Below are 27,381 nucleotides of genomic sequence, written 5' to 3' on the forward strand. Positions count from 1 at the left end.
GTTCTCTCACTATTTGGAGGGTAGAAATCCAAAGTCAAGGTGTCAGCAGGGTTAGTTCCTTCTGGAGGCTCTGAGGGAGAATCTGTTCCTGCCTCTCACCTTGTTCCTAGTAGCTGCTGGCAATCCTTGGTGTTCTTTGGCTTATTGATGCATAACTACAATCTCTGCCTCCATATTCACATGGCCTTTCTCCTGTGTCTCTGTATGTCAGATCTCTCTCTCCTTTCTCTTATAAGAACACTAGTTGTTGAATTTAAGGCCCACCCAAAATCTAGGGTGATCTCATTTCAAGATCCTTAATTTAATTACATCTGCAAAGACTCTATTTCCAAATAAGGTCGCATTGACAGATACCCGGGGTTGGGACACGGATATATCTTTTTGAGACAAGCAATTCAATCCATTACAAGTAGTTTCCTGTTTTTCCTTCTGCCTCTCAACAGCTTCTTTCCTTGTGGTGCAGCCATTACTCATTCTTTCTGTTTAGATTTTATTCTCTCTAAGATTGGAATTTCCAGTTCGTCCCTTTTTTTCTGCCCCAGAAAAATATATAGAAGGGACTTTTTTTAATTTTCAGAATTTTGTTGGTGATGGTTAGGAAGAAACACCAAAACATAAAAAATCAAATTGTGGTGAATTTAATAAGATTACAGAGTCTCACAAATTTCTAACATTAATGATTCCTAACCTACATTTCCCAAATCTCATTTGAGATGCTAACTGGAAGCCATATTGACCTTTGCTTTGCCCTCTCATTTCCCTCCTAAGATTGAGGCTCACCAAACCTCTCCTAAACACATACCCTCTCCTCTCATGCTGTCTTTAGGTGCAATTGCTGCCTGAATAGATAATGAAGGCAGAATAAAATGTATTGAGTGATCATTTGGAGTCTTTTGGACTTTGATGGGATGACTCCCATTTCATTGAACCTCTGTACCAACAAGAACTGATATCCCCTCACAGATTTTATCATAACTGCCAAATCCTTGCAACAGAATTGCTGAGTGTGAGCATGTAGGGAAAAGGAAAGAGGGAAATAAAGAGAGGAATTAACATTTTTACTGCTTCCTCAGGTACCAAGTGTTATCTACTCCTTCACATGTGTGATTTCATTTAATTCTTCCGTAAACGATACGTTCATTTTACAGTTGAGGGAAATGGAAGCTCAGTGAGATTAAGTATTATACTTTGTTAAATGTCACACTTTCCAGGAAATAGAAATCCAGATGCCTCTGAACCCAATGCCCAAATTCCACCTATTTCACTATGCCATTTTGCAAATAAACTAACAGTTACTGAGTAACTTGGACCACTGGTTATACTAAAAGACTATATTAACTCACTTGATTTTCACAACATTTGTGTATCTTCTAAGTGTTTTCCCCATTTAACCAATGAGATCATTGAGGCTTAGAAAAGTAAAACAACTTGTACAATTAATATAGCTAATAAGTGGCAAAGCTAGGATTTTAATTCAGATTTGTCCAACTCTAAACCACATACTTTTTATGAGGATTGAAACCTTGGACCAAAAACCTAAAGAGCAAGTGAAGAAAAGATCTCAAGCAAAGATATGAAGATGGAAGAGTCAGAGAAGAAGGGGATCCAGTGCTATGATGGGAAACAAGGAAGAAAGGAGTTTCGATAATGAGAGGATGGTCACTGCTGTCATTCTGCAAGGAATGGAAAGTGTTCCTTGGTTTGGGCAATTAAAAGAGCAAGGGAAGCAGAAGCAAAGTTGTAGTAGGAATGGGAGAGTGAGGAGGAATGGGAGAGTGTGATATGAATCTTTGAGAAGCTTGGCTTAGAAAGTAAAGAGAGAGACAGGATTGGAAAGAGAGGGCAACACAAAGTTGAGAGAGACTTTATTTGCTTGTTTTAGGAAAAGAATCTTGAGTACTTACAGGTTGAGGTGGTGGAGATGGTAGAGAAAATCAGATAGATGATATAAATGTCAAAGAGAATAACTGATGGTGAGGTATAGAAATCTAGAACACGAGTTTAGGGGATTTGCCTCGAAAGAAAGTGGGGTTACCATTTTCACTGAAACGGGAGGAGGCAATGGGCATAAATGGAGATATATTTGAAGCTAGTTTGCGGTAGGAGTCGGGGGGTTAGGGGCAGGAAGGTGAGAGTTCAGCCTTACTGGCCTTTCCAAAATCAGAGGCGAGGCCATTTGCTGAGAGAGAGGGAGTCAGCAAGGTTGGGAATTTGGTGACTGTGATGAAAACAAAATGTAAAGAAACAGCAAAGGATCCTATTAATATTCAGCTTAGTAATATACAAATGTCTTTCATGATTTAACACAGCAGATACAAAAGTTTGAATTTCATATAGCATTTAAACTAAAACTCAAGTCCCTAAAAGCAAGAATGTTTATTTTAAAGTGAACACCTATTTCCACCTGCACACGAACACACACCTCAAATTGGAAATAGCTATTACAGAACATATGTCTGTCAGTTATTCACCCCCATAATAATTTGCATCCCTTTTGCATCTATATTAATCATTTTTCCTACACAATGTTATCTTGGCAGCACCTAAAAAGCATAAAGAATTCATACTTTTATTCAACACCATGTGCCACACCATTTCAAATATATTTGTGCTCTGGAGAAGCTAAATAGACTACAAAAATGCATTATGCCAGGTGGTACGTAAACAGGGGTTAGAGGATAGAAAATCGGGGTGATCCTCTTAAGATCTTACTAAATGAACATATGCTGAGATCATCACTGTCATATAAGAGCTGTATTTCTTTCCAGAGAGTAGTGTTCATGAACAGAATAGTTCAAGGATAATGTAAGTAAGAAGGTTGTTCAGGAGAACCAAGTCACGAGGTTGAGGATAATATAAGGTTAAAAACAACCGTCTTTTATAGTAAATATTAACCCTAAAGGTTTGACCTAGGTCTGATTAGTTGTTTCCAAATTAATACTTTATTTATAATGAGTAGGGGTGTTTTGTTCTTTGAGTAAGTTCCAATGAATTTAGCTCTGAAAAGTAAAATATACAGTAGCTTTAAAGGCTTCACTATTGCCTGCACTGGGACTTCTCTTTCTGCCTCAAGGAGATCAGAGGACAAGGTCTAGTCTGTGCATAGTAAGGGGGGAAAAGGCACGGATCAGTTAGAAACCTCCAGCACTGAAGCACCATACTAATCTGATATCAGCTTCTTCAGTAGAAATGTTAAGCAGCAAGAAAGTATTCTGTGTTTTTTGGCAATCAGCAGATCAGATAGAAGAGTCTAGCAATACAACGAGGATGTGTAATCTGACATGATTAGACAAGGCTCTTTAGTACCAGAACATTCATAATTGAGACAAAGAAAGAGTATTAATAACACTTTCCTAACACGGCAGTTAGCCATTTTATATTTCCTTTCTTTAATCTTAGTGTTTTTCAACAAATCATGGGATTTAATAGCGTGTTTTGGCAGATTAGAGGATTTATGGCCCAGATGTTTTTTGTTCTAAAAATGGATTAGGGTGTAAAGTTTGCTGGAATCCATGGAACATGTTGAGGCAAGCCGGTCATTTTATGTGTGATTAGTGCCTGCCTTCTGTCTCACAGTCCCTCCATCTGTCACAATTCACCAATGGATCTGGTTAGATTTAGCCTCATGTCACAAATAAGTCCCTTTTCTGGGCAATTTCATATTATAGATTCAGTTTATGCCATTTTATGCCCTAGTTAAAAGATAGGGAGACTGAAAGATGAGATATTAGCTTTCCTTTCAGTATTTGCAAAACAATCTTTTCCCATTGGTACTCTACCCTAAGATTGTGCAGATTATTATAATAATGTGCATCAAGTAAATAAATGACCAGTGCTGAAATTAAGTTAAAAATCAGTTTTACTCCTTACACCTGTTATTCTTTAAAAGCAATATTTTGCGAATTTTTTTTATTAACTCTGAATTGTGGAGCTGCAGACACAAGCTAGTCACTTGACCATCTTATTAAGAGTGTGAATTAAGTGTGACTGTAGTTACCAGTCGCCACGATTTCTTATCAAACAATTACAGGTTCTTGGTTACATTCTGTGCTTGAAATTTAGCCCCTTAACTATTGCAGGTTTGTATCCATAGCAAACCACTGCCACCTGTGGTGTATTTCACCATAAATGGATTCAGGGGGAAAAATCCTCTTCTTGCAGTCAGTTAATAATTATTTGTTCCTTCTGTTTATAACAAACCTAATAGTACTATACACAAACTCTAAATTGACCTTTCTAATACTATGAGAGTGTCAATAATTATAGTGATAATTATCAATACCTATATCCCATGGTAACATTTAAATGATCCTTACATGAAAAAAAAATCAAAGATAGGTTTTATGTTTGTACTACAAAATATTCAGATAACTAAAAAACGTTTATTTAAAAATTATATTTTAAACTTCTTTCCAGACATGTGGAAACAACTATATTTCGGTTAAATATTATGTTTTTATTACATATGTTTGGCACCATGTTCATGTATGACTCTGTAATTCAGTCATCAATTATTCATTCATTTTAGACAAATTCCATTGAGAAATTATTATATGCCAGCCATTACCCAAAAAAGAAGTAATTTTTGTAGTTAAAGGTTAACCTATCCATGCATTTGTACAAAACATATCCTTTGTTCTGGCACATCTTCAGGTTATTTAAATGACCATGATGCTGTCACCAAGGCAATCCAGGAAGCTCGGCAGATGAAGGAGCAGCTTCGGCGGGAACAACAGGTGCTCGATGGGAAGGTGGCTGTTGTGAATAGTCTAGGTCTCAATAACTGCCGGACGGAAAAGGTTAGTTCATAAGATAACTGACTTTCCCAAAACACTTAAATTGCCTGAATGCTTTTCTTCTTTGTCTTTTCATCTTCTCACCCTCAGTATGATGGTTGTCTCTCCCTTTTTCCCTCTGTGGATACAGAACTCGCCATGCCTATCTTAATCAAAACCATCCGGAAATGGGAAGATGGTTATTATTCTCCTGCATCCATCTCTAGACATTATTGACAATTAATATACCTTTTCTGCCATCAGTTTGCCTTAAAATGAAATGGCATTTGAAATATCTGAGTCTGGGTGAAAGTTTTGATTTACAGAGATGCTTAACTTGTATTTGGGGATGAGCTGGATTTGAAAATGCTGAATCTTCCTTAATCGGCATAAGCTTGGATGATACCCATGCTCTAGTCTAGGTATCCGGGATGCTGAGCTTGTCATGATATGTTTCTAATGCAAAGCACTGTCAAGTTTGAGGTGATTGCACAATTGGAAAATTTGACTTTATTATAAAACAAAATGTGCTTTTTAAAACTTGGGCATTATTATTACACTTAAGCCCAGTGAAACTTCTGAATTTATCTGAGGTATAATAATTTCAAACTCTTTCGTCTAAGCTAGATTGCATTTTATTCAGGAAAGTATTATGTTATTATAGAATGCTCAGAGTGATGTACTTCTTTTGGTAATATTTGATACGTTTTGAATTGAAATTTCAAAGTGTTACCGAATTCCCTTTAAACAGTCCTATAGCTAAATAGATACAGTAGGCAAGAGAAAAAATGATCAGCTACTTAGCAATAACTTGAAAGTTAATCATCATGGGAAACTTACGAGTCAAACAGTATTGTCCAGAATGAGCAGATTGCTAATTTGGGTAGCTTTCTGGTTTCTCAGGTTTTATATGGAAGTCGTTGTATAATCTCTAAGAAGCTAGCCATCTGCAGAGTGAAGGTGATATGAGTGATCCTGTCACAACTGTACTTTTCTCCAGTCCAAACATGGGTCAAAAGGATGGAGAAACGATTTCAATTCTGTTCTGTTTCTGGAGGGGAGAGCAAAATGGATCAGTATACATCCCTTGCAGTCTCACAACATAGGACGATCGACACTGGTGCAGCGAGAAGGGCACAAAATTTTTCTAGCTAAGCACCAGAAGGAAAGGGGAAAAGCAAAGTGACAGCTCTAAGAAGGAATGATAGCAAGCATAAAGAAATTTATATTCAAATATTTAAACATTCTTGAAAGGACGCTTGAACAGAAATTCCTTTTCTCTGCTCCCCATGTAGAAATGAGTTTAACACTCAGCCAGATGCTAATGCAAAGTGACTCAAGCTATTCCTCGCAAGCATAGCTAAATTGCCGTTATTTGTTAAGCGCATTGAATTCAGCTGTGGATACAGCAGTTGGTTGCATTCAGCAAGCATCTGTACCCTTTTTTTTTTTAATCCTCCAACGCAGAGACAACTCTACCTATCTCCCCCCTCTCCTCCGCTGTGCTGGCTGGGAATTGTCAAGTGACAACCGACCAAATCCTTTTGGACGGGAAGCCTTCATCCTGAGTTCTATATACTTGCAAAACAGGCCTTGTGGTTGGATCAGGGAGCCCATTAAAAGCACTTTGATGGTATGGAAATTCATCTTCATGAAGCTCCTAGGCCCCTGAGCTGCATGCTGTTTAGCTGTGGTTACAGATCAGTCATTCACATCGGAGGGCAATAATTGTGCTGACGGCTTGTAAGGCAATGGAAGTACATAAAATAATCCTGGGCCCTCCACCATGGCACTGCGAGTTAATCTTCTCTAATACAGATCAGCTGTTGTTCTAACACATGACTTGATGCTGGCTCCAGTGACTTTGCTCAGCCTTTTTATTAAGTAACAGGAGTGGAACCATCTGCATTCACTTTATTCCATAGTGGTCCATTGTTAGGGAACCTTATTTCCACTTCTTGTCCCACCTCCACTGTCATACTTGATCTCTCTGATTAGCACCTCCAATTTGAGTTGCAGGAGTGAGAGTTGTCTCTGTGTAAAGCTACTGTTTTCATTTTCCTTTTTCTTTTGTAGAATTAAAATAACTTTTTTAAAAATTTATTTTTGAAGTAATACCTGCCAAAATCTGCTGGCCAGTTAAGATGTCTCCATTCTCAAGAAGATTTTCGTTCCCAAATCTCTTCGCCGTGCACTTTCAATGCAGTTGAGTTACATCTTCAAGTATAGTCTTATTTTTATGGGTTTTAAGTGAAAATTTTAAAATAAGAAAGTGAAGCAGTTCCCCTACTGTAATAGTATGGCAAACTCTTGTCATGTGTAAGCAAACCTTTTCAGCAGAAGGATCTGAATTAGTTCCTCCCTTGTGTTACCCTTGACACTGAGAATGAAATTGAGATTATTGGAGCTTTCTTTGAAGCAGATATTACTGTGGTTGCCTTTTCCTGTTGAACTACCTTGGGTGTCGTTTCTGCAATATTAATGATTGATCTATGTCTGTGCAATTCATAGGAATGAGATAATGTCAAATTTATATCTTTTAATTGGTAATTATTCAACATTAGCACCTAGTATGTATTAGGGATGGTGCTGTGTACTTGAGGTACTGTATTGAACAAGAAGATATGTCCTCTGCCTTTATAGAGTTTATAGTTTAGATCAAATTATTATTTTGACTGTTAATCTTGGCATATTTATGTGCGTGAGCCTACCTATAGGAATTGAATAAAGATCCCATATGCCTAGTGTATCAGATCAGTCATATACCTGAGTTGACAAAAGTGGATGCTTGTTCTTCTCCATAAAGTTGCATCACTATGGGGGTCAGCCTGGTGGCATAGTGGTTAAGTTTGCATGCTCCACTTCCGTGGCCCAGGGTTTGCAGGTTCAGATCCCAGGCAAGGACCTACGTACCGCACGTCAAGCCATGCTGTGGCGGCATCGTACATACAAAATAGAGGAAGATTAGCATGGATGTTAGCTCAGGGGCAGTCTTCCTCAAGCAAAAAGAGGAAGATTGGCAGCAGGTGTTAGCTCAGGGCCAATCTTCCTCACCAAAAAAAAAAAAAAGTGGCATCACTATGCATATTGTGTTGTTATTTTCCTAATACTTCCCTTTTTAATAGATTTTTATATTTATGACCCAACTTTATCCATGGCCAAAGCATAGGTAGATCAGTAGTTGGTTTGACATTTTGCTTCATAGTTCTTAATAAAAGATATAAACAGAATATATGATAAATTCTTCTTATAGTTTGCACTGTCATCTTCTCATATCATTTGAATTCCAAAAGAAGGACATTTTTCTCTCTAAAACAATACTCCTAACTTCCTACACCCAGAAAGTATGTGAAATGTAAAGAGTGGGGGAGATAAAGGAGAGGGAAAGATAGAGAGGAGCTGGGAGAAAGGAAAGAGGGCAAGAAAAGAAATTCAGCTTGGTGCTTTCCATCAATCTAAAAGGTGATAGCATGACCTGAAATCCAGATAATTGGAATCCTGTAATGAACATCTGTATTTTTGAGTACGCAAACCATATACACATTAACTTTTTTTCACATTTCAAATGACCAACATGGTTGTCCCAACTAGAAGGTCTTAATTCTGAAAAGCTGTAATTGGACAGTGGAAACAATTAGAAGTGTGAAGACAGGAACAAATGTTTTCCAGTAATGTATACAAAAACACATAATGAAAGTCATTTTTACTGAAACACATTTTAATTGAAGACTTCTAAAAAATTTTTCATTTCTTTACTTTTCTTGGAAGTGTTTCAACATACCCAAGAACTGTGCATGTCAGGTTTCTTGGAAACTCTGGGACACAGTGTTATTTATAATTGTCATCTCTGGTTAATTATAGTCTGATTGTATATTCAAATAATGTAATCTTTTGCCACACAGCTCTGTTACAGATTAGTGTTATAGATGAATAAGTAAGCTTCTTAGGTAGGAAGAATCAGACATTTGTTTTGTAAACAACACCCACTTTGCTTCATTAACCAAATGGCACAGTTTTGACCATACAGTCAACTGCATACTCAGTTTCTGATCTTGTGTTTGAAGGTATCCATACCCAACAGATCATAAAAACCTGTTTTTGTCCTGATTCCACCAGGCAATACTAATGTCATAGAGACCCAGTGCTCTACACTGAAATGAGGAATAGACCAGAAGTTTCCCCTCTTATTTTCTTCACTCCCAATGTAGTTATCCTAAGAAGATGATGCCTGTGCTGTAGTATCTTTTAGAAATGTATTTCATTACATGTATCAGGAAATCTAAATACAGTAGCTTCAACAAATAATGATTAATTTTTAGCACATAATGAAGTTCAGGAGTAGGAGGTTGGTGGCATTAGTTCATCAGCTCAGTGATGTCAAGAGTTGAAATCTCTATGATTGTCTTGGTTTTTCCCTTAGCGTCGCAGAATGTTGCTGCACCTACAGCATCCCATGAAGGCAAGCAGACTCGGGAAGGAAAAGTTGTTTTCTCTTTGCTAAGTTCAGTCTTCATTCACATAGGGATGTTCTTCATTCCTCTTTCATTCACATAGGCATGTTTTACTGCACCCCTCAAACTGACTTCACAAACGTCTCATTTGGGTAGAGCTGGGTCGTATGTACACCTTTAAGACAATTACTGGCCGAGGAAGAGAAACTGCTTTAAACTGATCATGAATTATTTTCTGGGACTAAGTTAGAGACCTTATCCTAACCTCCCAGAGATCAAAGGATATCTTTTTTTTTTTTTTAAGAAAGGCAGACTGCCACATGCAGCCTCATTTGGATGTGTCTGGAGTCTTGGAAGCTTGACTACCCTACGTTCCCCTACGGACCTTGAGAGCTTGTTTGGAGGTCCTAGCGGGATAGCATGGCTACTCGTATACCCTTAACCAAAGAATGATCCTCCTCTATCAGGGAAGGTTGTCCTCTTTGACAGAGTTCACAGCTTCACGAGAGTTGCACATGGAGCAGTGAGGGAGGAAGGGGACACTCGCCTAGCCAGCCAGATCAGCCACGTCAGCCCTGGCGATCAATGGGGTGACATGTTGCAACCAGATCACCCTCACATCCAAGGGATATCTTAAAATCAAAGATTACATTGACAGGGAAGTAAAGACAGACCAGAATGGCTATTGGATAGGAAAAGGCCATTGTCCTCCACAGCTACATTATAAAAATGATATCAAGGGGCTGGCCCCGTGGCTTAGTGGTTAAGTGCGCGCGCTCCGCTGCTGGCAGCCTGGGTTCGGATCCCGGGCGCGCACCGACGCACCGCTTCTCCGGCCATGCTGGGGCCGCGTCCCACATACAGCAACTAGAAGGATGTGCAGCTATGACATACAACTATCTACTGGGGCTTTGGGGGAAAAATAAATAAAATTATTAAAAAAAAAAAAATCAAGGCTCACATATTTTGTTCATAAAACTGGTTTGTTTTGATTATTTTTATATTTGTTGTCATCTATCTAACTACTTTTTCTCTTCTACTGTTACATGTCCAGGCCTTACACTTTGTCTGTGGTCCATAAAGAATTAAATTATATACAAGCACGTGTACAAGAAAACATTGCTCAATGACAGGGTAAATCAATGAATGTGTGTTCACATACATGTTCTCTACATGATAAGGCTGACTTCTGTATTGCTTTTCATATAGAAAACAGAGGTCTCTCACAAAAATAAACGTGTGCATGTATTTCTTAAGGTAGAGAATTTATTCACCAAATGTTAATTGCCTGCAGTGTACCTGAAATCTAACTACCTACACATGGCTGTGAATTCATCTGTAACTGCAAATAAATGGCTGGGAAAATGTCTTACTTTTTCTTTTGAGGTTCAGTGAAAATTCTTTGCAAATTTCCATAGAATAAGGTGAAAATCTGGTGAGTAACATTTATGTTTTAAATAATAATTTACTCGTTAATGTCACCAGTTTCTCTTTTCGGTTGTCAGTCATATTCATAAGAAACCTTACCACAGACTATATAGACTGATTTGTAAACAAAGGTTAATTTTATCACTCTAGCACTTGGAAACTCTTCCATCACAACCTCCTCTTTTCTACCATTGTCAACCCTTTTATTTCCCTTTAACAGAGCGCCAAACATGAAATGACAGTGACCAATGTTAACTTAATGTGGATGTTTAATAACGAAAAAAAGTGTGTCAGTCTCAGCATTACTTACAAATGGTAGTGAGTGTATCAGATGGCAGCCCTGTAATAATTTCACATCCATCATTCTTTCCTGATGCTTCGCTGGCCATCTGATGGATGGGGCCAGCGGTGTTAATTCTTCAGAAACTGACACAGTGTATCTAGTTCAGCATTATCTAACACGTGCTCCTTCCCTTAGATAAGGAGAAGGCTTGTGAGAAATTGTGAATTACCGGTTTTGCTTTGAAAAAGTGGATATGAAGGAACTCATGCCTCTGCGTTCAGTGCAAGATACTACAATTAATTAATGATTTATGGATGGCTTTTGTAGATGTTGCCTTCAGCTAAAATGAATTAGAGAAGTCAAATTAGAACTAGATATTTCAGTGGTTAGAGGAAAAGCTTCATGGAGGAGGAAGGCATGTTAGGTAAATCCTTCAGGAGGAAATGAGATAGATCATTGCAAAGTGTGGCAAAGCAGGAGTTTTTATGGGGGGAGGGTGTGGGAAGTGTATTTTTAACTGAGTCCCCAAACTTTTAAATCTTCTGGTTAGAATTTGCCTAAAAAAATTAAAATAACATAAATGATTAATATTTTCTCTTTATAAAAGTGAGTATATATTATTTTTTATTATTAATCTCTATATTTACATATAATTATTTGGTGACTTGAAACAAAATCTGAATTGAATATTTGCCTTTTTATTATTGGCATCTGTCTACTCTGAAAATTTATATAAAATGAATAGGGAACTGCTTTCTAGGCAACTGATTATTAGAAAATCTAGACCAGCTTTTTATGTGCAAATTGGCATTTGATCCTTAGGTTTGCTTTTCTTTTGTTTTTCATTCATAAAACTGTCTTAATTCTGAGTGTCTTAGCTAGGGAACACTTCTTATGGGACAGGAGGGGAGAGGAAAACCCCTTAGTGAATATTATCAGCACAGAGCAGCCAGTTTTCAAAGACCATGACAAAAAGGCAAATAGGTATTATGTCATCACTCATCCATCACTCTGTATGTCAGCCTTTCAATAATTCCAATCGACATTCTCAACAGGCTGGTGCAAGTTAAAGAGGCTGTTTGTTTCTAGAAATTGAGTATAGGCTGTCTATAGCCTTTTGTTCCAGATGGTTTTCCTCTGTGTCTTTTCATTTCTTTCTTGTTCTTTCTTTTCTTTTTGGGGGTATTTAATTGAAATACATGCCGAGTTTGCAGACTGCAAAGATCAGAGCTGTTTTCGTCCAGCAGTGGTAACTATGCATTAAACATTTTGATTTGTTTGAGCTTGAAGTTTAGTCCTTTTTTGCCATTTGCTTCATGGAGTTTGTGTATATTTACAGCCTCTGCATTTAATGGCCACATGCCTTATTTTCACAGATGGCCAGTGGAAGGCTTTTTCTTTCTCTTAGTATAGCCCGCTTTCAGTTTTGCTACATTTGTCACAGTGCCACTACTTGCAGCTAGCAAGTGCCCACGCTTGGTGGGGAGCAATTATGGTGTGAGTTTTTAAGGAGCTTTTTAAAGGTTTTTTTTTTTTTCCAGTAAACTTTTTATGGTTTAATTTTCAAGCCTAGAAAAGCTGTGCATGTTTTCAAACAGAGAGTCTTGTGTTCTTTACATCATTCTGGTAGAGGGGTTAGTGCAGGATGGTCCAATAAAATGAGACACAGGGCATGCCAAATGGGGCTTTAGACACCCACAGGCCTACTGATGATTGAAATTGTCTATTCGTGTAAAGGTATGAGGATATGCTCATAATAGTATTCCGGAAAAAAGCAAACTTGAAAACACTATGTAGAGAATGATCTAGATGTTTTAAAAGTATATTTCCATGGTGCATAGATAAAAGACTAAAAGAATAATAAACAATAGTTAAGCCAAGATGATGAGATTGTAAATTTGCATATATGTCCTCACATTTCTGATTTTTCTAAGTTTTCTGTAAGTAAAATAAGAATCAATTTTGCTGTTTGACCAGAAATGTTATTTTTAAAAACCCGATCTGTTAAGAATGGTCTTTCTTTCCCTTCTCCCTTGCTGCCTTCCTCATCCCCAAGATCAAGTAGCTGTCTTCAAGACAGTTAAGCATTAAGGCACTGAAATAATTAGAGAGATATGTGTTTTTCAGTTACCCTCTTATATTTAGTAGATGTATTGTATTCTCTATTTTCATTTACTGCAAGCTACTTTAACAATATGGATTAAAAATTATGAGGAAAATATTCTGAATTTAGTATTTATTTCAAATTGTCATTGAATCTTTCCAATCATACCTTTTCTCCTCCTTTGCAACTGAGAAGGACTTGCTTATGAGGCATGGGAGTAATAACGGCTATTGATATTTATTTAGTGACTTACCTTTTTCAAAGTGCTTTCATATCATGTTTCAGTCTCGTGCCGTAATGTAAGCAGAACAGTATTCTTATCTTTGTTTTAAAAATAAAAACTTGAGATTTGAGATTACAAGAATTCAAGTGGTAGATCAGTTTTTAAGCCAGGGTCTTCTGACTCAAATTTCAGTCTCTTTTCTAATAGAGCATGCTGAAGAGGTTCAAGAAAGTAACCCAGTGCCTGTTTGATTAGCTTGTCCTCCAGTGTTGGTCATGTATATAATTTAGTACATTTTTGAGGTTTTATCACAAAAATCTCATTTAAGCAATCACCATCTCCACAATTTATCTTTTGTCAATTCTTTGTTTTTCCTGTTTCTTCTCCTTTCCTAGGTCTTTGTTTCTTCACCACGCACCACCAGCCCCTTCACTAGAGAATGAGCTAGGAAAGTGAAAAGAATATGTTCAATCTTAGTTATTTTGCTTCTTGTAGTAGCTCTGATAAAACGTGTGAAGGTTTAGTCGCTCTTTACAATGAGATTTTAAATATCTATTCTAATCTATATTTTTCTCTGCCTTCCCTTAAAACTACCATGGATAATTGAAAAGTGAACTATAACCCTGATATGCCTGTTTCTATTTGTCAGACCCAGCATTTCTGAGCCAAGCCATGACTCTTTAAAACAGTCCAGTTATATTTATTTAACTGAGTTAACTACTCGCTACTGAGGCTTCGTTTGTAAGAATGCTGACAGTTTTATAGCTTTTATTCTGTGAAAAGGAAAAATTAAAGAGAAAAATTCTGTACATTTCTGTAGCTCAGTAACTGAGTTACCCATTGTTTGTAGAACAATTATCATCAGACAACATTCCAGTTTTGTGTTTACATCTGTGCGGCCCTCCCACCTACGGACATCCTGTGTAGGTTATTTTTCTTTGTTGGCCTCTTGTGTTTCTCACATTAACCCTTCTGATTTGACTCGGTGTGCACAGTATCTATATCTACCCTGGTCTGAAATAACAACAAAGTCCTTTTTTTAGACTTCGGTTGAGTGCTGATCACCTATACAGACATTTGAAAACTCAGGTCTTAGTTTTTTCCTCTCCTGCCTTCCCTCTTTCGCATGTACTCACCATAACTTTACCTTGACAGTATTCATGTGTACCTTCTTTATGAGTGATTTGTTTTCTACAGATTCCTTTGAGTGGCTCTTCTGTACATTGGACCCATAGGCCTCAGTGACTTCTTCCTCTCCATGGCAGTGGTTTTCTGTTTTAAGGACTAAATTAGTAATGTTGAATTTGGGCATATGACTGTGTCTTTCACAAAGTACTTAAATCTGTAAATATGATTATTATTGGACAGTCTCTTCACAAAATATTTCTCAATAACCTTTTGTTCATAATTTGAAATATCTTCCTTTAATTTAAGAAAATGGTTATAGAATTCTCAATTATGAATGGAGTGCCTTTAGGTTTCGAAACTTAACTTGGAAATTATCATTTGTGGATAGAGAAAACATATATAATTTTAAACATTTGTCAAAATATTTTAATTTGTTTTAGGGAGCCCCGTCGAGTAGGACATAGAATTGAAGGTTTGGAAGAAAATGAAAAGGGCCTTCAATGCAACCTGTCATCTGATGTTGAATTGCCTCTTCAGTATCTCTAATATGCCAGGCAGGTAGTCATATGGCCAGTACTTGAAAACCTCCAGGAAGGTGAAATTTTTTACATCCTGAGGCAACCTATAACTGTTCCTTCCATGGTTCTTTTTCTTTCACCTGATAACTTACAACCATTGGTTGGTGTTCTATCTGTTGACTACATATGGCCAAATTCTCTCTCTTTCACAAATAATAGGTCTTGATTCTTTTTAAACATGGACATAGTTAAAATATTTAAAGACAGCTATTGTTGATCTCTTCCCACTCCATTCAACTCTCTTTTTCAGGGTCCTGTGCAATTTCTCCATCATGACTGCAAAGATATTGATAGGAATGTAATCTAAAGCTGAGTTAAGTCCAAACGTTATGGCCATTGAGCTTCCCTGGTCTGCATTCCAATTCCTGTAGAAAAAGAAATTGAGGTCATTATAACATTGTTTTTCTTAATCCAACTAGCTTCATGTTGTCACCACATCCTCTACTAAGTACTCTGAACTAATTCTTATAACAGTCAGCTCTATCTTTTTTGGAATATACGTTAAGTGCTCAGGTTATTGTTCCTCAAATTTCTCTCTTCATTCATGAAAATCAGAAATAGTTATTTGTCATCAACTTTATAATATTTCTCCCACTTTAAAATCAATTCTTTAGAAATGATAAAGAGGGATTCATCAATTTTATCCACAAGTTAATTTTACTATCTTGGAAAGTTACTCATCTAGATTAAGACTTGAATTCATAGAAACTGTGTGTTTCTTTCGAGACTTTCGTCTATCTTCAACTTCATAATACTTCTTAAGAAAATTTGCCAGTAGATTTAAGTTTGATCAGATTGCCTGATGAAACTAAATTTCTAAGAAATTTAGCTAGAATTACACTTCAAGAAACATTTCATGAAGTTGGCTGCCAAATTTGTTAAAAGGAAATTAGATTGTGGAACAAAATTATGGGTTCTAATTCATGATTTTCTCCACTAGGGGAATCTCTGAATTTAGAAGGGGAAAAAATCAGGATTAGATAGGGCTGATTTTGTAGATGACTAGACCAGAGGACCTTTCCAACCCCTTAGCTCGTATAGCCCTATGATTCTCTGATGGAGAAAATGAATGGAAGAATATTCCTAAGGGATACAAGATTTCAGAGTACCAAAGTATCTGGGACTATCCTAATGGATAAATTCACATTTGACCAGAGTAAAATTAGTCAAAGATTTCTTCAACTTGCATTTTTCTTGATGTTGGAGGGAAGTGTGTGTGTGTAATTTACATATAATTTACAAGAAAGCTTTTTCTCCCATTTGTGCTGTTAGGTTATGTGGGTAGATGGTTATTTTTTAGAAAATGACGATCTCAATAGGGAAGGGTGAAAACGAGAGGTGGAGAAGTGCACACATGCATTGTTTCTTTATATTCTGCTTAAGCTGATGAAGAAAATCTCCAACTGATAAATCGTTATGACATTATAAATAATCTTTCATCTTCTTCGGTGGTCTGTGAGTTTCACGTAATTGGAGGGTTAAAAACCTTTTTTGTTTCTTTCTTCTTCCCATGTCATTAGTATAGAAGGAGACCATAAAAAAGTACAGCCAGAAGGGGTTTAACTGTTACTGAGTCAACATTTGACAGTCACACTCTATTCTGTCGTTTCATGCATGTGCTTTTTATGAGTTTTATAGCTTTGTGAGCTTTATTTCAGGGATGTCCATTATGATAGCTGATCCACAGCCCAGCTCTCTCTCTGTATATGTGTGTTTGGTAGCGAGCAAATCTTATCACTTACACAAATCCCAATTTCAAGAGGTAATAGAGGAACAGCTACTCATGCACTTTAGGCTTAGGTAGCTAAGGAAATATCTACCTCCTCTAAAGTGCAGTTTGTGTGTTTTTTTGTCTTGATTGCTTTATGAAATATCAACAAAAACTATGCATTTGAGCCTTTACAAGCAGTGGATTTTTAGTTATTTTCTGTATAAACTGAAGTAATGGAATAGGAGAAATTTTCAATTTAAATAAGTGCTAGACTTATATTATGGAGCTGTAAACCATCACGCCTGAGCACCAAATGGAAAAGAAAAAAGATCAAATACATTGTTGTAGATGATGGACAAGAGAAAAGAAAAAAATCTCAACAATTTTTAGAGTTGTTACCAACATTCTCCTTTTTAATGCATATTTGTCCACTACTATGGTCGTGGATAATAGAGGATCATAACCATCGCAGAGTATTTAATACTCATATTGAACTATTTCTGTAAATCTTTTGTGTTAGGAAGAATCGTTATCTTTTCAATTTCCCCCCTTGACCTTTTTCCCTAATATTAAAAGCATATCTTCCTTAATTTTTAAAAAAAATTATATATATATGATGAGACCCTATCATATATTTAAACCCCATTTTAACAAGTTAGGATTCTGGGACTCAGGGAAGTTAATTGACTTGTCTAAAGTAATATGGCTAATATATATGGCAGAGTTGGTTAAGACATGATGCTCCTGATCCCCACACCCATTATTTTCTAACTTCAAATATGTCCTCCTCCCATTAACCCCTGTAGCATTTTGCCATCCAGAATGTTGTTGGCTTAGAAAGTACAGATCTTTCCTGACCACTCCTAATCAACTCATTGCCCGCATTTCTTTAGCTATTTCTTGGCTCTGCTTGTTGATTCTCACCATAGCCTGGTGTCATGTGCAAGCAATATGTGTGCTGTTTTCCATTATGCAAGTCATTGGATAAGCCACAGAGCCCAAGACCAGCTGCCAAATTCCCTAAGTGAATATTAACACATTGATAATAGTGCTTTGAATGTTGAGTTTTAGCGTTATTCATTTGACCCCTACAAACTATATGGTCTAAAACATTTTTTTCTTGTGTAGATACAATTCACTTGGATCTTTGTTCAATTCAACATTGGATCAGAGATTTCTCAAGTGAAAAATAGACTTTATTTAATGTTTCCCCTTGATCTTAGTAAATCTACAGAGTTGTATAAGATTTGATTAGCCAAATAGAAATCATCTTTCCAAAGGAAATCTAGTTGTTACTCAATTGCTAGTTTTTATTCAAGAGAGAAAGCATACAGATCATCTTGTTTGGTCTTTATAAATCCTCAAGACTATTTCATTTTGACTACTTTGTAGTAATTAATCTGTTTGCACCTTCTACTCTGAGGTTACTCAGAGCAGTTTGGAATTTTGGCGAGTATTTCTTTAAAAATGTGTTTATTTTTCTTTGATTTTTGTTTTATTTCTAATAGAAAAAAGGTAGAAGAGAGAAGACCAATGAATCTTGTCAGTTTCAGATCTGCATTTGGACAGCACGGAGAGGGCAGTCAAGTATAAGTGCTGTACTTTGGATTTGGGTTCAAAAACACGGATCGTAAAGTGGGGGCATGGGGTGCACTTTTTCTGTACAAATTCTTGACTAATGTGGTTTTTACTGGAGCCAGTTAGAACTAAGAGTATAAGTTTGGTAAAAATTGTCACCTGTTCCCATCAACATTTTTTTCTATTTCCCCAAGCTCAATTTCTTCGGTGTTTCCTATTTTCAGTATCTTCCCCATTGCCTCCTTCCTACCTGATATCTACTGTCCTCATTTTGTTCCAGCTGACTCTATTTAGAAAGGATTAATTTAATTATAAGAACTTTGACAATCAAAATATTACCTTTTCCAGTAAGTTTTGTACACTTGAAAACAGGCTTTTGGAAAGGGAAATATTTAAACCAAGGAACAGAATCTCAAATGGTTGAATTTTAGACATGATATTACATAGGTGGACTCTTTTGGGAAGGAGATGGCCAGGGGTGGGTGGGATTAGAAGGAGCAGAATGAGAGGAATCTTCTCAATGTACCAGCATTTGTGCTTTATAACATTTCACTGATTCTTTCTCCTCCTATATACCTGAATAGATTGAATTTAAACTTTTGAAAAACTATTCTTAAATCAGCTAACTCATTCTTTTGGTGGTTCAGGATATTGTCTACACTCTATCCACATATAGATTTATATCTACCTCTATACATAAAAACTAAATATAAACTTTTACAGGATCTTTTCATATGGAATTATATGGTAATTATTTACCATATAACCACTATATTTTATATACCATATATTTACCATATAACCACTAGGTCTTATTATATCCTCCTTACCTCAGTTACTTTATGTCTTCAGAACTTATTGTCAGTGAAGGTTTCTAAATTATGGCAATATTACCATTTTGATATACATGCTATTTTAAAGTGTTTTAATTAAAGGCACACCACATATTCTCAAATTCCTCCAATCACCTTGCATTTTCCCTGTTTACATGTCTGAGAATTAGCTTACATGATTATGCAAAGGGTCACAAAAAAGGTGCAGCTTACCACGTTGACTTCCACTATCTCCCACTGACGTGCTCTTGAGAAGTATCGTAAATTCCACTTTTGGGCAACTAATTGAGTCATTTTATTATACTGTGTGCTTTGGAGGCAGATATTTAGAGGTTACTTATTGTAAAAATGGATTGTGACTTTCCTGCTCATCATTTGCTAATTTTAGCCTCTTGGTAAAATGGCACAAGATCCGTACAGCTGAATTCAGAACCTTAGAAGTCACTTAGGATTTCACTTTTTCTACTCTGATTGTCTTCATTTTGCTTTTTCTTCTTGAAAGATTTTACTTCAGAATGGAAAACTCTCTAGAAAATATGTAGCATTATTGCCTTATACACTGTTAAATCAAACCTGGGAGGTGATCCATTCCCGGTACATGCCCCAAAGATAGTACAGTAAAGTCTTCATTGACCTGAGGACTATCAGATCATGTTGATGGAATGTGGTTTTTTAATGTAACTGTCTTCTATTTTAACAGCTACATTTACTCTAAAGAGAGTCTGTTAAGCTGGTGTCTTTGGTGCTCCTGAGCTCAGTTGAATATGTATAGTAGACTGTCTCACCAAAAGAAATCCAGAACATATAAAGCAGCTGAAAATGCCAATTTCACACATAAAACAAATTGGGTCAGGTTCTACATTTTTAAGTATAGTTTATCAACTTAAGTACTATATAATCCTATAGAAGAAAAGTTGATGTAACTATTGGGTTTCCAGTTTTACTACTGTATTTTACAGTAGGAATTGTACAGATTGACAATTTAAAAAAAAATTTTTCTATTAAATCATGTGCAGAATTTGATGAATAGAGAACAAAAGTTCCAAGGCCGCTAAATTAAGAGTTTTTATCTAGTATGTACAGTTGTAATACTTTTGGGGATTTTGCAGAGATAAAGCATGTACTGTATTAAGAATTTCAGTACCTATTGGCTCTTGATGGGAACATTACTTGGGCCCTTTACCTGTAATACAGTTATCTTAAGTAGTTGATTATTTTCTGTGAACATTTTATTGTGTCAGTAGCTGTTCTGCGGTGTATGTGGTTCACTTGTCCAATTCATGGCCATGTTCCTCAGAAAATGAGGTGAATAATTATAAAGAAACATGAGCAAATTTTATGAAATCCAATAGATGCTTTTCTTAAAACTGTTTCGGAACCACATCATCTTCAGAGTAGTGAAGGAGAGTGCTAGAGAAAGTTGTAAACCTTTCATTGTATGCATTTACTGTTCTTAAAATCGCCCAGTTACTTAATTTGGAAGTAGTTTAATATCTCATATAGTTTAGATTAAGCATTATATTTTCCTTGAAAATAATTTAGTTTGTAATGCCATGTTCTCCATGAATTCAAATCAGTGTACTGCATGCTTTTAAACTACTTGATGTCTTTGCAGATCTAATTTTGGTATATTTGTATCTCAAATAATTCGCCAACTCAATATTTTGGCTTAGCAATCCAAATCAAATTGTGGTCCAAGTAGCAGGCACTTATATTGAACGTACAGAGACTTGACAAGCAATTAGCAATGAATATTTAAATGTCTTCATTACCCTTGCATGAGGCATGCAGATGGCATTTAGGAGGATGGCAACCAGAGGGCACTACTGTGAATTATATTTCTATCATTTGGTCACCTGACTATTGGAAGACTTTCTCTGGGCCCCATGCCACTTCTATACTTCTACTGTCTGGCTAAAAATAAAGCAGGCATTCCAAATGTAAAACAGGTTGCTTCCATGAAATTTCTGTGCACATTTTGTGATTTGGGAAGGTTATCTCTGGGGAACCCAGCATATATCCTTTAGGCATACCAAACCCAAAAGCCAAGACTGTGGAGGGAATTCTAAGAATCAGAGTTCCTTCAAAAATCCTGCTGATCATTTGCTTCACTTACCTCAGCATAATGTGCTGAAAGTGCAAAGGTGTGTACATCCACGTCCCATCCCTTCCAGGAACTAGTGTGTTATAGATGGCCTAAGAAAAAATGTCTTTGAATAATTATAATTTTGAGATTGGGCTCTCATTATAAATTTATTTTTTTTAAGGAAAAAACAACACTGGAGAGTCTGACTCAGCAACTGGCAGTTAAACAGAATGAAGAAGGAAAATTTAGCCATGCCATGATGGATTTCAATATGAGTGGAGATTCTGACGGTTTGTGAAAATTGTTCCTATATATTTCAATAGCGTGCCAAAGTGTCTATTTAGTGAAAATTAAAACTACTGAAAAATATACAAGACTGCCACCTCGTACCTGATCGTTACAATAGGAGCTCACACGTACTGAACAGTTCCCATGTGCCAAGGACTCTGCTGAGTGCTTTGCAGAAATCGTCTCATTAATCCCCAGCACAACTGTGAGAGAAGTACTGTTACAGATAAAGAGATTTTGAATCCTTTTTTCCAAGGTTACAGGGCCGTAAGTGCCAGAGACGGGTCTTGGATTCAAGATGGCATGATTATAAAGCAGATGCTTTCAATCACCGTCTATTCTTTCTCTTACTTCCCTATTTCTTATACCTGAAACAAACTTTTCAGAAATTTGTTCATATAGGCTCATTTCTAACTTTTCATTTGTCAAACCCTGACCAGGATACATTGCACAGAGCACATTTTCAGGATTGTTTGTCACATTTTGAAACCCTTCCCTCTTATACTGTCTACCGTACAGTCTGGTGCCCGGCCTACCCTCTATAACTCAACTAGAACCCCAGCTGCACAGCCTCTTGCTTTCCTGACATGCCTGGAGACTTCTGTTGTCTGTATCATTTTCACCATTCTGAACATCCACAGTGATAGCTAATTAAACTGATGCTCTTAATAGCACAACAAAGAGGGAAAAAGAAGAAAGTGCTGTTCCTCTTACACTGAGCCCCAACTGGGAACCCCTCTCCAAAGTCAGGTGACATAAATGCATTTTAAGAGCGTGGTCCTCCAATGTGTTACTATTGCAGAGGAAGTTCTCTGCCTGTAGAAAAGACTGCACCAGGGCAAACCAGTGAGAGGCATATTTTAGGACAGAAGGGGTTCCCTTGAGTCCCCCAAAATACACAGTGTCTACTCTGTGCCCTGGGCCATATATTCTACATTAGCCAGCCGGCTAGCCAAACTTGAGCATTTAACTAGATAATTTTGTCAAAACTGAATTTTATTCAATTGGCTATCCAAGAAAAGTCTGTGTTTTTCTGGCCTATTGTGTCCAACATTTCCTTCTATTTTCTGCTTTGCTCAGCTAAGAATAAACCTGGCCTTAGTAAATACAGAGAGCTTGTTTAGCTCTGATGAAGTCACATATTGTTCATTTTATTGCCTATGTTGCTTTAAGGTGTAAGAACAAGAAAAGGCAGATGTGCAGATGATCATTTGCTAGTTACAAACCCATTTTAGAAAGATGTTGCCACATATTAGCACTCATTTTTGTCAATAAAAAGACAATTACTGGTAATGACACATTTCATAAATTTTAAGTTGTATTCACATGATAAAATATACACATAGTAATCAGCATTAAAACATCAAAATTTTGTTGCTGTTATTTGTTAAATTCAGTCATGCTTGTATGCAAAATATTTCCCAGTCTTCATCAGACCAAAGAGCATATTATGAATGAGAAATAATGAGAAACTCTACCAACATATATGCAATGTTTTTTGTTTCCTGCTGTGGAGGTCTTCAAGTTTGGGTGAATTTGATTGATTCCTATTCCTTCAAATTAAGAAAAGAAAGGAAGAGGAGTATGAAGGCAGAAAAAAAAAAACAGTGACAATACAAGCTCTAGAAATCTCCAAATTATTTAAAAATTTTATTGGCTACTAAATACATATCTTCCACCTTTTGTAATGATACCTCTGGAAAACTTAGTGTCAGAGTTTTATGTTTTCTTCTGCTTCTCCTTATTTTCTTTGTCCAAACTCAAGTATCTGTGGAAGCTTTTTAATCTGCTGAAGCTATTCTGTAAAGTCACAGAAAGCCTAGAGAAGTGACTGCAGCTCATAAAGGTTCCACTGTGGCTCTTGGTTGTGTTTTACTGTCATGAGTCTTGGTGATTGGAATGTAACTTTCAGTGGGTCTCTTTGGATAACGTAGATGTTAGGGGAAAAATTCAGGGGAATGAACGTATTATTTTTTTCACCATAAATATGTGGCTGTAGACTTCTTAACAAACCATAGTAATTTAACTATTCTTTTGTTCTTTTCCCTATCGTTTTTAAATATCTTTTGGGGAGCAGACTCTCATTGCTGCATCAGCATATTTCATGCATTTGTTAGCACATAATTGCAAAGAAAAGCCAAACACATTACAGGAGAATATCTATATTGTATTTTAACCTCAAAATTTTATCTAGCAGCATTTTTATTTATATAGCCTGAGAGAGAGGAAAAGGGCATGAATAGTCTATGTTCTGACAGTCTTTAGGTAGTAGAGACACATCCTTAACTGTAATCATCCATACTGACGAATATACTACTGTTTCACAATTTTGTGAGCCTCTTTACCTATTTAATATTTCTACAGTACCAGCATCCCTATTGATCTAATCCAACTATTCTTTTTCCAATTTGCATCAAAGATAACGTATTCAAGTTTCTTGTGTGCTCTTGAAAGTAAATGGTGAAACAGTCCATAGTCCATTGAAAGAAAGGAAAAATATATTAGAAATGGATTAAAAACAAAAATACAACATTTGCCACCACAAAGCTTATCACAGAAACTTCATAAACAAGCATCTGTCTCAAGAACTGGAAGTACCATTATCAGATGTACTTTTTATTTTCAGATATTTTAGTAGACTAAAAAACAGTAATGCAAGGAGGAGAATTGCCAAAACTTTTAACACTAACATGAAGCAATGTTCCCTGTTTTTAGGAAGTGCTGGAGTCTCAGAATCAAGAATTTATAGAGAATCCAGGGGACGTGGTAGCAATGAGCCCCACATAAAGCGTCCAATGAATGCCTTCATGGTGTGGGCTAAAGATGAACGAAGGAAAATCCTTCAAGCTTTCCCTGACATGCACAACTCCAACATCAGCAAGATACTGGGTAAGAAAAGTATTAAGGGTTAAGTGATGTATGGAATGAATGTACAGTTCTGTTTTGCACAATTGTTGAAAGAAACTGAGTTTGGAGGCCAGGCAGCTCATGTTATCTGCTTAGCATAACATGATATGTACCATCATTGAGCCTTTTCTTCTGATGATGAAGCATTCCATGTTCGTCAAGAAATGTGCCCAATTTCTATAGCGAATTTAGTTGTGTGTCTCTATATTAATTGCTGTAATATTTTCTTTAAAAATCTAGAAATATTTGTACTGAGACTAGGAAAAAAGTTTCTTTCATATCAGCCACTTACTATTGATGTTAACCATATTTATGCTCGTCTGTTGTAAACTGTAGAAGTCATCCGCTTGTGGAGGTAAGGGCGGAGACGCAGGTGAAGTGTGTTCTAGTACTGTAATTGAAAATCAGTTTAGATTGTCAGGACACAAAAAGATGTAGAGTGTGTGTTTTTTAATTTATACTTTTAGTAACCTTAGGCATATTTTCAGTATCAGTTAAAAAGAGACTTTTTCCTGCCATGGCAGCTTTCAGCTTAACAGATAAAGTGCATATTTATCCTACATATGTAGACACTGAAGCATACAGAAAAGATGAGTGAGAGGAAAGCTGCCGATTATGAAAAGATCTATTATAGACAAATTTAAGTCCCAGAAAAAAGGAAGGGGAGATTCCATTTCTTTTATGCTATTCTCTTGACATCATCATCATCATCATCATCGTTATTGTCATCATCATTATCATCTTCATCTTCAGGTAGCATGGTGGCCAGGTACTGGATGACTTAAGCAGATTTTGATTATTTATTTTCTGACTTCTAAGAACTAAACGATAAAAATAGAATAGGAAGGGGTCGGCCTGGTGGTGTAGTGGTGAGGGTAATGCCCTCCGCTTCGGCAGCCTGGGGTTCGCAGGTTCAGAACCCCGGGCAGGACCTATGCACCACTATGCTGTGGTGGCATCCTGTATACGAAATAGAGGATGATTGGCACAGATGTTAGCTCAGGGTGAATCTTCCTCACCGAAAAAAAAAAAAATAGGAACACCTAACTCTATCAGCAAATTTTCACCTTAACAAATAAGGAACAAAATTTACCTAAGTTATTAAATCTTTATTAAAATCCGTAATGCACTTGGAGTAACATGTAGTTAATGTAGATAGTATCCCTTTTGATTCTTTACATTGAGGAACCAATCATCTAAAAGTTGTTAGTAAACATATACATGTGTTTTTATGATCCCGTATTCTCAACAGTGGTAAGAGATGCCACCCAGTCCACAACATGCGTTTATAGTGAGACCAAAACAAACAAACAAAAACCATTAACCACTTAACCTTGTGTCTCAATTTTCATCTAAAATGATTTTGAGATCTTTAGAGGAATGTTATCTCAAAAGATATAAGCATATCAAGCTTTAGGTGTACATAGAAAATGTCAGTATTTCTGTATAAAAATATATATCCATGCAAATCAAAAAATGGGACTGATCAAAAAGAAATGCATATTTTTTGCATCTCTACCATCTCTGATCCATTTTTCATTTTTTGTGACTATATTCTGCCTTCCATATGTAATTTCCCATTCTTTAAAAAACACTATACGTTTTTTATACACTATACGTTTCATTTGGAAAAACTCTAGAAAAAAATAAAATACTTTATGTAAGCATATTTCATATTTTAATATGTCAGTTATTCCCAAATTAGAAATCCCAAAATGTAAAAATAAAAAACAAACTAAATACTAAGATGGTTTGAATTGTCTTTATATCATTCAATTCCTGTGTTTGAATACTAAAAAAGTGATAATCACTGATTAAAACTTTATCCTAAGTATAAGAGGAATATCAGTTTTGATGATGTGAAGTATCTTAGGAAATGTAGCAAAGGCCTTTGTAGGAAAGAGATAACTGGCTAAGAGAATTTCTTTCTGTTTGAAGGAGAGAATATTAGAATGACCATATGATTATATCATAATAGGCTACATGAGAGTGCTAATTTCAGACTTTTCAATGAAATTATATTAATTAAAGATATAGCAGGAAAATAAACCCACTGAGGTGTTTGGGATCTCGGTATTTAGTCATAGCTTCAAATAAATGAGTGATCTTCAAATATCCACAAGATCGTTCTAAATGGCCCATTTCATATAAAAGTACAAAGAAAACTTGATGTTTTCCTCTTTGCTGATTGTTTTGGATAACAGCCTTCGACAGCATGCCGCTAATTCATTCTGCTTAAAACAGGCGCTTGAGCTAGGTTGACATTTTATGTAGTCTCTGGGGATCCTAGTTGACATTTTAAAGGGCTTCTAAGCATTTTATAATACCCTAAAATCTGGTTTTAATAAGCCATTCTCCTGAAATTGTTAACATAAGGAATCACCTTTTACTGTTTGGCGCTAGATCAGGGGGTGGGGGACATCTTTTTCTGATTAGATATACAGTAGTTGGAGTAAAATGTGCAAATTCATTACAGACCCCATGGAGATGACAATGTTGCTCAGCTCAAACTCTTCATTTTTATTGTATGGCCAGATTTAGAAAGGAAAAGAGCACTTTTAAGACCGATTTTTTTTATTTTGAACATCAAGGTTTTTTTTCCAGGGTGTTAACTGCTTTTATTTTATTTTATTATTTTTTTATTGAGGTCACATTGGTTTATAACATTATATAAATTTCAGATGTACATCATTATATTTTGATTTCTGTATAGACTATATCATGTTCACCACCAAAAGTCTAGTAACATCAAATATTTTGGGGTGAATCTTCCTCTTTGTCATCAGGAGGAATACCCAAATGTACTTCTTCATTTTTCATTATAAAAGGCCCGTCTTTTGAATACAACAGGCAACTTACTCATGTACATGGTCCAGGGTAAGCAACCAGCCACACCGAAATCAAGTAGATGTTTTCACCTCTTATGGAGATATCTAAAATGCTTTCCTACCATTCTCATCTAGTCTCTTTCAGGGGTTTACATCACAGCTACATATAGTGGTGGTTGT

The 27,381-nt window shown here is 36.2% G+C and overlaps 1 protein-coding gene across 2 annotated transcripts in view; it reads left to right on the forward strand.

Moving 5' to 3' along the window:
* Nucleotides 1-27,381, forward strand: part of SOX5 (SRY-box transcription factor 5) — a 402,681-nt gene that overhangs the window by 367,437 nt on the left and 7,863 nt on the right. For both annotated transcript variants that reach the window (XM_058558649.1, XM_058558648.1), the window contains exons 11-13: nucleotides 4,654-4,799; nucleotides 21,360-21,468; nucleotides 24,182-24,355. In XM_058558649.1, the coding sequence (XP_058414632.1) occupies nucleotides 4,654-4,799; nucleotides 21,360-21,468; nucleotides 24,182-24,355 (429 nt within the window). The remainder of the gene's footprint in view (nucleotides 1-4,653; nucleotides 4,800-21,359; nucleotides 21,469-24,181; nucleotides 24,356-27,381) is intronic.

This window comes from Diceros bicornis, chromosome 17 (assembly GCF_020826845.1).
Source record: "Diceros bicornis minor isolate mBicDic1 chromosome 17, mDicBic1.mat.cur, whole genome shotgun sequence".
Taxonomy (NCBI): domain Eukaryota; kingdom Metazoa; phylum Chordata; class Mammalia; order Perissodactyla; family Rhinocerotidae; genus Diceros; species Diceros bicornis.